General features: G+C 42.8%; 1 protein-coding gene across 5 annotated transcripts in view; it reads right to left on the bottom strand.

Moving 5' to 3' along the window:
- Window positions 1-14,336, bottom strand: part of col18a1a (collagen type XVIII alpha 1 chain a) — a 77,157-nt gene that overhangs the window by 26,308 nt on the left and 36,513 nt on the right. For all 5 annotated transcript variants that reach the window (XM_060039303.1, XM_060039299.1, XM_060039300.1 and 2 more), the window contains 4 exons: window positions 7,622-8,163; window positions 5,004-5,087; window positions 4,401-4,451; window positions 161-239 (listed from right to left, as the gene is read on the bottom strand). In XM_060039303.1, coding sequence (XP_059895286.1) covers window positions 161-239; window positions 4,401-4,451; window positions 5,004-5,087; window positions 7,622-8,163 — 756 coding nt within the window. The remainder of the gene's footprint in view (window positions 1-160; window positions 240-4,400; window positions 4,452-5,003; window positions 5,088-7,621; window positions 8,164-14,336) is intronic.

The following is a 14,336-nucleotide window of genomic DNA, read 5'->3' as shown; positions in this document are numbered from 1 at the left end:
TTTTTTTTAAGGAGCCTATGTTACTGTGTGTGCATAAATTATTATACACAGGCACAGTATAGGGTATAGATTTATAGAATCGTCATCAGTTTGTTCTGTTTGGTTGATCAGCTACACAAACACCTTTGTATGTTTTTCATTGTGACTTTGATTCACTCACCGGTCTGTCTTTCTACTAACACCTCCTGTTGCCTAGTGACGGGGGGCTGCTGGATGGGAACGGAGGACGGCGGGGTGGCCTGGAGGAAAGAACCAAATATACAAACAAGAAGATCGAGCAAAACCATTAGTTTGAACACCAAGAAATTGGATTTTCTCTCAGGATCATATTTCACATAAACAACAGGGTCTCTAAGCACAGCAAAGTGTCCACATTCCGGCATTTTATTAGGCACTTGTAGCTAGTGTGACGGCCGGAATGAAACAAATGTATGCATGTGCAACGTAGCCTGATGACATTTTAACAGTCTGCTGTCTGGCGTTCTGTTGGTTGCAAATAATCCCTATGTCTGCTTTGACTAACCGACATTGTTGTTACTTTTTGTTCTTCACAACACAACTTTCGAGAGTAATGAATATGCATTTCTCTGCGGTTTAATTCTGCCCTAGCGCCCAATAAAGTCGGTTTGCCGTTTTATCTGAAACAACATGCAATAAAACCAAGCAAGCATGCATTGAGGGAAGCAACATTTTAATGTGTGGATTAGTTATGTTGGTTCTCAGCGCTCGTTGGGCTCATCGCTGGCAGACCTTTAATCTCCTCCCACCCCGATCGTGTGATTTCCCTCTGTATGCATGACTTTGACAGGCTCATAAGGGTATCAATGACATGGAAAAACGAATTCACATACATATATATATATATATATATATATATATATATATATATATATATATGTGTGTCTGCCCTAGAATTGGACTTATCGAAAAAAGCAACTCCCGAAAAAAGCGAACCATTGTTCTAATGGCGGTCACATGACAGGTGTCAGGAAAGGACAGGGGGTTCTATGTGTATGCTTTGTGTGTTTTTGTGTGGCTGTTCCTGGCCTAAAATAAAGACAAACAAATCAAATGACATTCAGCCATAACAAAAAAACACAGCTGGAGAGACAGCAAGAGAATGAGACTGAGAGAGAGAAAAAAAACGGAGGGAACTCATGAATTAACTCAAGAATGAATGAATAAATGAATGAAAAAAGAGGAGGAGGAAGGGTCACTCTGGTGACAGGGGAGAAGGGGGAGGGGCCATGCATAACCCCCTTGCTGACCTCATTCTCCAGTCACCCACCGCTCATTGTTACCTGAGGATTCTCAGACTTGGGGGGGGTAGAGTGAAATGTGAGAGGGGAGGGGAGAGAGAGAGTTAATAATTAACTAGGTCCCTCTATGGGGGCAGGGGGGTCTTAGCTATTGTGTTGTGGGACCCGGACTATGCAAAGAATTCGGAGGGACCGTCCCAGGCGGACTGTGCTGGGGTGTATGTGTGTGTGTGTTGTTGGGGGGGAGGTGTGGTAACTATAGGGTGGAGCATAGAATGAGAGAATGTCTAGATGCATTCATCCATAGATCAGAGAGGGAGCGGGATGGCACCATCTTGAATACCAAATGTTGATGGAGTATAACCTACAACCCCTTATATAACAGAAGTTGTGTTTGCTACTCCACCCTTGGTTGGCAAGGGTGGTATTTTCTAGGTAGGAAGGATGTGTTTTATTTCTTCATATATTGGTAGGGAAATGTGAGCGAGAATTCTGGGAATTGGCCGGCTCTGGATTCATCTTGAAGGCTTGTCGACCACTGTGACAACATTAATTGTTACGGACAGCTGTTGCGAAGAAAATTTCTGGAGGATGGGAAGTGTCAGCCACATCACATAATGCCAGTCAACATTCGAGTTACACCCCTGAAATTAAACAAAAACAAAAAATGAAGAGATTATTTTCCAGATTAGTATGGCCTGATCGCTTGCAGGTAACATAATATCTGGAAGTGTGGTTGATCTGCAGCATCAAATGCTCCGACAGCTGATTTGAGCCTGAGGTAAATAACGCTTTGGTGATCTTACCTCGCTCTGAGATGAAAACATATTTCTAAAGTAATTCTAATATGATCAAATGTATATAAAATAAATATCTATATCTAAAATATATATGGTTAACAATTGATCAAATGGCAGGTTGACATGTACAGGCACTTTTTGAGCTTGCGGCTCCCCTAATCCCCTTTAGTTGGTTGAATGACTCCTGCTCTATTATCCCCTCCCCTCCCAGGTAGAGTCCTGGACTGCCGGTGGAAAGATATGACAATCTGACAGGATGGTCCCATCCGTCACCACCTACTCCCCTTGTTGCTACAGCAGGCGGCCAACCCACTGACGAAAAACCCTCTCCTATGGGACTCTGCCTGGACTTGCCTTCAGAGCGCAGCCACTCTAGACCTGCTGAACCCGTGGGTCTAATCCCCCCCGGCTACAAAGCACCTTGAGTGGGAAGCAGAAGGTAGCTGGTTTTTTGATTCCAGCTGTTTCCTGTTTACTGTGTTTCTTTCAGAGCCTCCTAAATGTCTGTGGTGGGAAGATGGAAAGTCCTGTTAAATGACATGATGGTGCTGAATCCTCCCCCCTCCTGTGGGTTTAATATGGGTATAACTTTCCTGTACCCTTTTCATTCCATGCCTTCAACCTTGTCTCGTCTATTCGGGGTTAACCTTGAGGTAGGGAACTGCTACTGGCTTTTAACGCCACAAAGCCCAACCCCCAATTTATTACTCGTGAATAATTTCCCAGGTGTGCTCCGTATATATTTGATGGTGGTTTGATGGTGATTGGAGAAACAGCGAGGTAAATACAATTATGGAAAACAGATTTTAAACGCTGGCCAAAGGCCTGGCTTGGATGGACTGTATGCCAAACCCCACTGAACCTCTGTTTTAACCCACTACATTTAACAGATGCCTTTCTACAAGGTGCCTTGTTAGGGGATTTATTCTGAAGCATGCATGTCATTAAGGAGCAGGTAGGGGTTTGTGCAGCTTGCTAAAGGATGCCTACAGTTTACTGTGGACAGGCTTAGTGTTCTCCTGCTGGACAGGAAACAGGCCTCACTAAAAATCTGTTCAGAGAATCCAAAAAAAAAGACGAGAGAAAATAGAAATAGGCAAAAAGAAAATCAGGGGGGATTTAAACAGATGAGGGAGTTAAAAGAGAGATAGAAATGACAAAGAAGGAGGAGCTATATGCTAAGGATGGCTAATGGCCTTTCATCCGTATTAGGAGAAACATGCTAGGCATCTGGCAGCATCATTGAATACGTCTTTCCGTGTAATTGGTCATTCTCTCGGTTGGACTAAATGTCTCGCATACTACAGATGAAATTCCCCCTAACAGCCGATAACTTGCCCCATCCACTGAACTTCCTATCGTCATGTGATACGTTATAATTGTGTCTATAAATGGCTACAGTCATATGCCTTAAGTTTATTTGGTGTGGTCATACCAAATATCAGCATTTCTCAAACAACAACAAGTCTGGGTCTGGCAGAAAGTCTGCTGGGCTTCAAAAGATGACTCTGATATTGTATAAACAGTTTATCTCATTTGGTGATGTATGCGCTCATTGACCAATCAGAACACTGTATTTTCAGTCAGCAAAACCAAAACCCAGCGTATCACTCACATACACCGATTGAAAACCAAATTTTAACATTAATTAGTATTTTAATATAGAAATTCTCTAAATATATTTAGAGTTGATGCAAGTTAAAGTTGTCTCAAGCTGCTGAGGGTCAAGCACTGCTGGTCCTTGGCTTTAAACAGTTTTAAATATGGCATATATGGCTGCCATATAGATAACACAGACAAATGCACACACACACAATCTGAACATACAAAGTCTCTGTGTTCCAACGTGTGCGCACAGCGAGGTTACCTGCATTCCTCACACGGCGGGGGCTGTTTCCTATGGAGGATGTCAAGGGGATATTCTTGGCCACTCTCAGGGATCATTTCTGCCTACTTGCATATGAACCAGATTCAGTTTTTCACTATTCCAGACATCCAAACTCAGCGGTTTATAATCCCCATCGGAGTCCGGGGAGATTGGACACAGGGCAACTGAGCCCTGATGTATGGACTCATAGCCGTTCCTTAGTGTCCCCATGTCCTCAAATTAATTGAACTGTCATGTTGATGGAATATGAAGAGCTGCTTTATAAACAGTGCGTGTGTGTTTCCAAAATATTCCCCGAAATATTGAGCGAGCAATGCTTATGCATCCGCAACATAATGAGCCGAAGTAATGTCTCCAAGGGACAACTCATATGAATTTGAAAGTAGCATTTCCCCAACAATCTGGTCAAATGATTACAGGCATGAATAAAAACACTTTTTTATGTGCTCCTACCGTTGGGGAACTTCGTTCATCCTCTCCGTAGCCACTTCCAAATCCTGAAGCCTGAGAACATGGAAGAAACAACAGCTGGCATTTAAAAACGGTTCAAATGATGCGATGATATAGTGCTATGCTAAACACACATAAGGTCAATCTACTATTTGAACTAGAAAACAAGAGTCCGCAAGGCTGATTCTTCTAATGCTAATATGTATTTTTTACTCACATTTTTGGTTTGTGCAACTCTGATATTTCCTCTCGCTGCATTAAAAAATGTACACAAAGGGAACTAAGATCTGAAAGATATATCCTAATGACAAATGCAGAGGGTAACATGGTGATATGACAGTGACATCATTCTATGTGAGGTGCAATTAACACAGTTGGATTTGAGTGGACTGTGTTTCTTTTCTTTCTGTTTTTTTGTGTTTATCCATGTATATGTATATATCGGCGATTAAACTGTGCAACTTTGATTCTTTTAAGTTTCTGATTGAACACATTTGAATCATATTTACACATATCAAGCAAATAACTTTGCAGAATATGTGCCTCCAGTATCAAATGATAATCCTGTAATCTGTAATCTGTCAATTCAGCCTTCAAACCACTCACCACATCTGTGTCATCCCCGTCTTCCTCGCAGTGTCTCTCTGCAGCACGGGGATCCCCTACCACTCTGAGCTCACCGACCACCCCCTAATCGCACACGCACACATGCACACACACACACACACCAAAACACACACAAATTAAAAACAAGAACCAAATCTTTTTGAAAGATATTACATTGGATATCAAATTTTCTGAATAGTATGCTTGCACTAACTATTCGATTCCTACGCTCACACATAGGCAACAACATAGGCAACATAGGCAACACACACGCACATAGTGCGTGTGTGTTGTTGCCAAGTGTTCATTACTAACACAGACATCTTACTAACAGTATCATACAGTATCTCATGAGCACATTCCAGTGAAAGATGCCTGCTACTATGTTAATCAAACCCAACGTGGAGATGGCTTAATTCATGTCCACAGTTTACAGACAGAACGCAGTTGGAGAGCCTGGGAGAAGCCACTGTTAATCACTACACAGGTTTCATGGTAGTCTCTTTACGGGAAACCCACACACCCAATTACAGGCCATAATGCAATCTGCCGACCAATCAGATTGTGGACAGTGTGGCGGGATGCCAATGCTTCCCAGGGTGATTAGTTTGACCCTCTCGTCGGAGGTCATCCATGTTAACATCATGAGACAGGTCTCACTGCGCAACGCTTGGAGAGGACTTTCATCATCAACAGGGAGTCCTAAATTACATGAGTTTTCAATCATCTGACTTGGAACTAATTCATCATCAATTTAATTGAACAGAAAGAATTGTGTGTTAAGATGTACTTTATTAATCTCAGATGGGAAATGGGGGTAATTGTAGTAGTAGTGTTGAAGTGCTAGTAATCAAAATTTGCTGTTTAAATGATGACCAGAAAAACTGCTTGAATGTACTCTTCTTTCTCTGTACTCCAAAAAAAAAGTTTTTACCGGAATGACTTGGCTTGTTTGTATAGAAAACATAAATATTTAGTCGTGAAAAAGAACAGCTTTTGGCCAGTCCTGAAGTGATTGGGTGAAGATTAAATTGACAAAGCCTGTGACGCAGTCCAAGCGAGGGAAGTTGACAAAATTACAGCTGGACTTGAAGCCCAGGAGTCCTGGGAAGCGAGTCTGTTTGTAAGCTCTAAGACTAAGTTATTACGTACAGAGGGATTAAACTCCGGAACTTTCCATGACAAAAACCTTGAAACAACGACTCTATAGGGCACACCGGGTCAACAAAACAATGCAACGAGTTTATAAACAAGAGTTAAGAGAAAACCAAATATAAAGAACGAGATGGTTGTTCCTGTAGTCTGGTAGACTCTGCTAAAGAAAGACCAACTCAGACAGTTTAGCTCTGGGGGGGGGGGGGGGATTCAAGCAAATCTAAAATCCAGAGATGAGTAATAATCATGGGTTTTTGAATATTTGAACAAATAAATACCAGCAGCAAATACATTTAGTTTCAATTGTCGAATTGTAAATGTAAATTAGCATTAATATTATCATTTAGTGCTTAATGTGAGTGAGAGGTTAGGGATTTATTAAATACATCTTAACTAACAGTATATATAAAAAAATTTGCCATATTTTTGGGCATTCACACGTGAGGGGCACATGTACAGTGCAGATGGGCGCGGGCAGAGAGGTTTTAGTGTGATCGCTAATTCCACAAGGGCTTTGGTGCATTCTATCAGAAACGGTCTGAGATCATGGTTGAGACCATGGCACCATGGAATGGTATGAGGCTTAAACAACATAGCATAACAAGGAACAGAATGCGAGTGCGTTACATGCGCAAGAAAAGGAACTTTGGCATTGGTGTTGGAGCAAATACAGTTTTCACTCTGCGGCTTGTAGGCATCTCTTCGTCTTGGTTTCAAAATACTGCTGCTTCTGTTCTACACAATCAAATTGGTTGTCTCGTTCGTTTTAGAATCCAGTCAGCTAGTCTTATGATCTACTCACAGACCAGGTCAAAGGTCGTCAGGGTCAGCTACTGGTCTGTACAGCAGTCAAACCAGCAGGGATTAATTGCACCCTTAACTGTGAGAGCTAGCAATTATTTTCAATCTACTCAAAACAGGAGGATAGTGTGGCAAATACCATTTTTTACATAGTTATGAATCGGACGCTGGCAATTAGTGTGATGAAATCATGCATTGGTTATTATGCCCTATGAAGACAGGCAAACAGTTTCAACCATATACACACCAAAAAAGTATTTCCTTTTCCATTTTTGTTCGATACATATATAGGTATATTTATATATCTATATATATATAGATATATAAAGATGATTAGATAATATTATATCCCATACGAAACAAGTCTATTTTTAACTCTCTCCAGCGTAATCATATGACTGTACATTTGTCTCACCAATGCAAATTGGTCAACCATTTATTAATTCACTTATAAATTAATTTGGCCAAAATATTTTCTTCCAAAGCAATTAGTTAACGATCGTTAAGATATATGTCCTTAAGAAGGACATAGACAGAAGTCGGGTTTTGAACCCAGAACCTTTTCGGCATCAACCCCCTAACCACTCCACTAACCTTGCTTCATCCATTGAGTGCTACTATCACGTCGTAAGCGCCTCAATCAAACACACTCAAAGCCGTACCAAGAACTTATCAGGGTCGGCTCCTCCGGCCTGGCCCACGAACACGCCGGCCCCGGCCTCCAGGTCCATGCCGTCGGGGGACCTCTCGAAGCGCACCACCTGGGACTCCATGTCGCAGTTGGGGTAGAAGGTGACCTTCTCGTCGTGCACGGCCAGGGAGAAGCGCGTCCACGTGCCCCGCATGGACGCCACGGTGAAGCGGGCCGCCTCGTACGACTCCTCCGAGCCGGGTTCCGTGTAGTACAGCACCACACTCTGCCGGCCCCCCTGCACCTCTGACAGCTTCACCCCCACGTACATGACCTGCTGTGAGTCGTCCGTGATGGAGAACACCACCCCCCCGCGGTCTGAGGTGGGCTTCAGGTGGAAGATGAGGGAGAAGTCGCGGTAGAAGGGGCTGGGGAAGTGGGCGCGCGCCAGCTGGCCCGTGTTGGCGTCGGGGCCGAAGACGTAGCTGGGGTTGTTGTCGGGCCCCGGTATCTGGGTGATGGTGTCGGGAGGGGGGTCCCCGATGAGCTGCAGCAGGGTGACCCCGCTTTCGTCTGGAGATGGAGGAGGAGAAGCAGGCGGTGAGAACGCGGTTCAGGTATGAAACGTTTCGTCAATGAAGAGCAAAGGGGGGTTTATTACAGGGAGGGCTGCATCTCAGGGAATGATGTTAGTCCCCCGTCTTTATTAGTCTGTGGGTGTGTGAGCGCTTGGGTGACTGGAGTGATTGTAGTCACAATGTCACTGTGTATCACAATGTCAGATGGAGGTCAGATGAACGTTTCTTATGACATGTTCTAGATCAGTGTTTAATCACTTGATAGGCATCACTAAAAACACAAAACATAATCCACATATATTTTTGCAACTGTGAATTCACACAGCATACAGAGCAGAATAAAACAGATATGTCATGATTTGATAAACACATATTAAGTTACTTCATCACTTCCCGAAGGCTATCCATCAGAGAAACAAAAAGGACTAAATACAAACAGCCCCAACAATATGTCAGCTGAAGTAAACACAAAAAAAAACGCTATCAAACGTACAAAACCGTCTCCAAACGTTGAGAAAAAACACCATGAACGATGCTATTCCTGGGACAACAAAAGCAGATCGCTATAGCAGGCGGTATCAATTTCATGGAAAGGAAAAAAACCGTTAACAACTCTTGTCTCACCTCATCTTACCCACCCACCCGTAAACCACAGCAACGAAGCCATAACTGACAAGGGAGATGAGGGGGATTCTAGCCCAGGACCAATTTAAACACTGTGATCATCGTATTTAGGCTGAAAAATGCAGTTCCTTGAGCTCAAAGAACCAAGCGTTGACATGTTGACATGTATACAAGTCTAGTGTAGTCTAGTCTGCAAAAAATGGCAGCTTGACTTGAATTAACATGGAAATTGAATTAACTTCGGCTTAACTGCTTAACATTCGTGTACACTAAATACTCAATAAAAACCACTGTGACGCAATCAATCAACCTAATCATGTTAGTAATAACACGCTCGTGTCCATTTATAAACCGTACGTGAGCCATTTATAAACCGCACTACAAGGACCAACCTGTAGTAAGCCAAGCATATTCAATTCTCATGCTGCATTTCCTACAGCCCAAGTCATTGCCTTCCAGGACATCTGCTGACAGGGATCCGTCCAGGTACACAAGTGCCAGCAGATGGGTCGGTCTGAATGCCCTCCTTGAGGATTCAGTTACCCCGGACGACCCCTAGCAAAGATCAGCATCAATTATTCAGAAATGTTTTGGAAATACACATAGGACAAAGGGCCAAAGTGTGACGACCAATAGTGTTTTTGACCAAACTGTTCAGGTGAAACACGTAGAGGGCCTTTGAAGTAATGCTGCAGTATGTTGACTGATGAAGCAGCTGTACTGCTTGGTTCAAAGCTATCGCAGACGGATGTGAGTGGTCAGATCTCCATGTGCTACAGGTGGCTTTGTTTAGAGACAAACACTAAAAGTTACTGTCCTGGACCTGCAGGCTTGGGGGCCCTCTTTGTGAAGCACTTTAAAATAAACAGGGTCAAATATTTCCTCAAGATTTTTGTACATTTTCGTCCCTTGGAACAGAGGGCCAACTCAAATCAAGTTATTATCAGGTCACTTGGAAGGTTGCATTATTAGCTATATTTTAAAAGAAAATGTTTTCTGAGAGACACATAGTTATTAATAATTTTAAGACCATAATAAAAAGTAAACACTACTCAAGAAGATACCTCTCTTCACTCTGTTGGATGTGGTCATAAATTGTGTCTTGCAGCCTTCCCACCAGATGTTGACTCCGATAAGGTAAGAATCAGACAGCCTGGAGGGTCTTCTGACAGCTTGTAATTGGCAAGTCTACACAGGCCCCTGTGTCTTGCACCCACTCACAACCAACCACCACCCACCCACCTACCCACTTCCATCCCCCACACCCTCCCCACACCCTCACTCTTCAATCCTGACCTGAAGAGACTTGAAAAAAAGGGAAAAGAAGACAAACTTGGACAAAAATGTAGCCACCGTCCTGCGAGTCGGAAATGCCTTCCATTACGGGCAGTGAAGTCCCATGCCTCGAATGTCACAGTTGACATGCCAGGTTCAACTGATATGCAAAGAAAATGTCTGTATCAAGGGTGGTTTGGTTTAACAGGATCTTTGTTGTAACATTGTATGAGGACGTATTTGAACCCCGGTGAACCAAGTGAACGAGAGACATCAACATCTGGTTGATCTGAAATGCCAGTGCATTCCCCCCCCCCCCCAAACCCCCATCCGCCAAACAAACTGAAGCTGAGACATTCTTTATAGATGCTATTTCAACTGTATCTTCAGCAACACAATGATTAAGTCTTAACTTACCTAAGTCCTAAGTAAGTGTTAGTGCTGTGTTCGTAAATGTGTGTGTGAACGATTGTTTGTGTTCTAAGAATTCAAACCCACACCCCTAATTACTGAACATAGCCACATCCAGATGTGTTGTATTAGGCTACGTTCAGCATGTAATGCCTGTTGTTTGACCTAATTTAAGCGGCAATATCAAAGCAAACCAGAATAAGATTAATTACATATTAATTAAATATCAGGCCAACACGACTTACGTGACCCAAAGATCTTTGACTCGTGTTTGTCCAATGTTCTCAACCTGGCAACCCGCAGGAGCTACGAGTCCTGGGAGGAGGGGCGGGTGGAGACAGCACTCCCTAACATCGTGAGTTTGGACAGCAGCACCCATTCCATATGCTCTGGGTCAATGTATCACATTGCTTTGATTCATCAAAGAGCACAACGATTCTATTTGACCAGCTTCAAGACAAGCAATTTTGTGGATTCCTGAGAAATGTCTTGTTGTCAAAAGTCAACAAAAGCACAACCACAAAATAACGATAAGTTGTTATCGACTGTTCCAAAAGAGTTCCAACATTAGCATCTTTAAGACCCATCTAAATACAGCTCCTTCCAAAAGCTTTGTTAACCAAAGAAAATGGTCTTCTCTGCCAATTAGAGAGAGAGGACTGAAGATGCGTCAGTGAATAGATGCTGGCTAGGTTTATGGTGCCGGCTTCTCCTGTCTGGAAAGCTATTAGCCAACCAGAGTAGATATACTACCATATTCATTCAACTCTTTGATATGTTAAGCAGTAGAGGAGTGACTTAGCTGTCCACAGAGTATAGGCAGAATAACATATCTGACCTTGAGGCTTACTGCTGCCAAATAACTAACTTGTTTTGAGCGGTATAGAAATCAGTAATCAGAATAGAAAATTTGTAGGGCCTCCAATGCTGGCATTAGGAACGTCTGCATGGTAGGACCGGCCTTGAGAAAATGGGGAACATCTGGAGTTGGGGTGAAGAACCTGGTGGTTTTTAATGACTAGTTGGTCACATATCAAAATGACATGGTAAACGACAAGGGCAATGGTCCCTTCTCTGACATTCAAAGTATTGGTCTTGACCTGTGTTTTTGTGTTTTCTTTGGAGTCGCTGTTCATTACTGCACACCAAAGTTGAATAACTATCCCATAGTTGAATAACACTTGAAACATGTGCAGTGCCCGAAGCCTGTCAGCAATTAAAACAAAGGGATTCTTTTCGAGTAGAGACCATTACATTCAGTCACAAGATGACTTAGCTGGCTCTTGGCATGTTTCCCATTAAAATTAGAAATAACATATTTCCATTTTTTTTCCCCCTGCTTACAAGGTTAGGAGGAATCATCTAGAATGGGGTCAGCCGGTTAACACAGTCGGCATATTTTAGTAAGACTTTAAATTAATACTTTCTGTGCATGGAGGCAGAGTATTTGTTATATAACAATCGTAGGCTCTGTATAAAAATAAAAGTGTATTGAAATATCTAACACTTAGAAATATGAAAGTGTCTCTAAAGAAACAACATAAATCAAGTAAACGTAACTCAGTGTTCAAAGACAAAATATATTTCAGCCCACCTGTGGCCTTGGAAGTGCCTCTGAAAAGCGAAACAGTTGTTATCCCAGCTGCTGAGATTTAGTCTCAAGGACTAAGTAACATGATAGTGCTTTACTCATCTACACTCAATTTCTCCAACACTTAGTAGGTTCCACAACACGGCCTAAACCTTCCCCCCCAAGAAGTACCAAGAAGGGCGTGAAGAAGAAGGCACTTCTTCATACCAAATAATACATATCCTTACACATAGGCCTAATAAGGAAGAAAAGAAGCCTATGGGTGAGAACATGGTATAAATCAAACAAAGCAGCAATATGGCGACTCAAAATAAGCTTTGTTAGGACTTATTCCTTCTTGTTCCGCTGCATTACAAAACAACAGGAGGTGGAGGATTGCAATGGGTTTCTGGCCCAGAAGAACTTGAGAGTACTTTGTGTCCATAATTGGGATTGCCGTTCTGCCAACAGATTCTCTGGCAGAACTCTCCCGCGGGCGAGGCGGTGCCAGCATGGGGTTTAGATGTCATGAGATGTAATAGCAACACTCACTCTTTGGGAGAGCAGGTTGTGCCTAATCAGTGGTGAGGGAGTAAGTACACTGATACAAACTCACTGTGTACAGTGCTTAAGACTATAACGAGACCGGCACAAGAGAGCCATGATTTTTCGCTTACCTAAATTGCTCTATTGTCTTTTTTCCAGACAGCCTGGTCGTCGTTTTAGTTTTTTTTCATTTTTTAAACAAAGGCAGAGATCTCCTTTTGAATTAATCTCATTCCGACAGCGGGTAATGGTGCATGCTGAATAGCCCACTGTGTTTCTATTCATCACCATAATAACAGATACCCAGATGTATCCCACAACACTTCATATTTCACAGACAGGATTGGCAACCATGGCTATGTATATAAAAAAATACATAATTAAAAGGGCTATTGTCTGCTAACAAGCCTCTGTCATGCCAGCAGGGTGCCCCCCCAGCCCGTCTCTTCCCTATTGTAAGAGCTAAAGCATCTCATAGACCTCTCACTAAGCACTTTATATCTTCCCCATCTTCCCACGGACAGGAACTAACCCCGCAAATGCACATGTATATTATGGGATGTAGCCATAAAGTGCAATAGCCTTGCCATTACAAATTGTTAAATGATAGACACATATGGACCCTCAAAAGCTTTTGAGTAAAGGTTCTAACTGAAGCCTGATGATTGGTGGGTCATAAATTAAGAGGAGTGATTGGTGCTAAACCATAAGGGGGGGGGGGGTATTTGTCATAGATAGAAAAAGTCCTTTGTCCTACTCCAACATGAAGAAAACGTGACTTATAGTTGAGAGGAACAAGTGTCTGCTGAGCCATCCAAGGCGATGGATCTGTGACTGGAGGAGGTTGTGTGTGTGTGTGTGTGTGTGTGTGTGTGTGTGTGTGTGTGTGTGTGTGTGTGTGTGTGTGTGTGTGTGTGTGTGTGTGTGTGTGTGTGTGTGTGTGTGTGTGTGTGTGTGTGTGTGTGTGTGTGTGTGTGTACGTACGTGGGCGTACGTATGTGTGCGCGCATGTGTGTATTCACTTAGAAAGAGAACTCTAGTACTAGCCACCAAATCTCTTCAGATAACCTTACCAGTGACTAATAAACAGGGGGCGGAATGAGCTAAACCTTAGACCAGAGTTGTGTGACACTTTAGCCTGCCCACTGAGCTGTGACCTCATTGGCCTGAATGCTAAAAGCGCCCCCGACCCCCAAACCCATTACCACAGTTAAGAATTCAACGTTGTGGACACGGCTGGCTGCAGTTCATTGGACATTATGACCACATTTCCTCTCTCTCTTTCCCCCTCTCTTCGTTCATTAAGTTAAACGGGCCACTCAAATAGAAACCCAGGCCTCTTTTTTTTATTTTTTTTGCATGTTAATAGCCAACTTTAAAATACAACTTCAAGTCAATCAGCCAAAGTCAATCAGTAGTTCTTGGTTAAGTCCGGTGGGTTTAATAAATCAGAGTTGTATGAGAGACCCAAACAGAGTTGGGTAACCACGCAACAGATTTATACGTTTTAAGAATTCAGGCTTGCTTGTAAGGGAACACATTGAAGCATCAGCCCAAAGCAATTTTATTTCATGTCGTTAAGAAGCAGATAGAGGATAGGCCTCAAGCAGGCCACCTGGTAGAGTGGGGACATTTGGGTTTGAAATCAGAAGCCGTCGGCTTGGACTCAAACACCTTGTCCATCTAAATACTGGATACCTCATTTGAATATTTGGCGAGGCACGAAATTAAACACTTTGGCG

Source organism: Gadus macrocephalus, chromosome 20 (assembly GCF_031168955.1).
Source record: "Gadus macrocephalus chromosome 20, ASM3116895v1".
Classification (NCBI taxonomy): Eukaryota; Metazoa; Chordata; class Actinopteri; order Gadiformes; family Gadidae; genus Gadus; species Gadus macrocephalus.
Note: the sequence above shows the minus strand (reverse complement) of the source record. Positions and strands in the feature narration are given on the sequence as shown.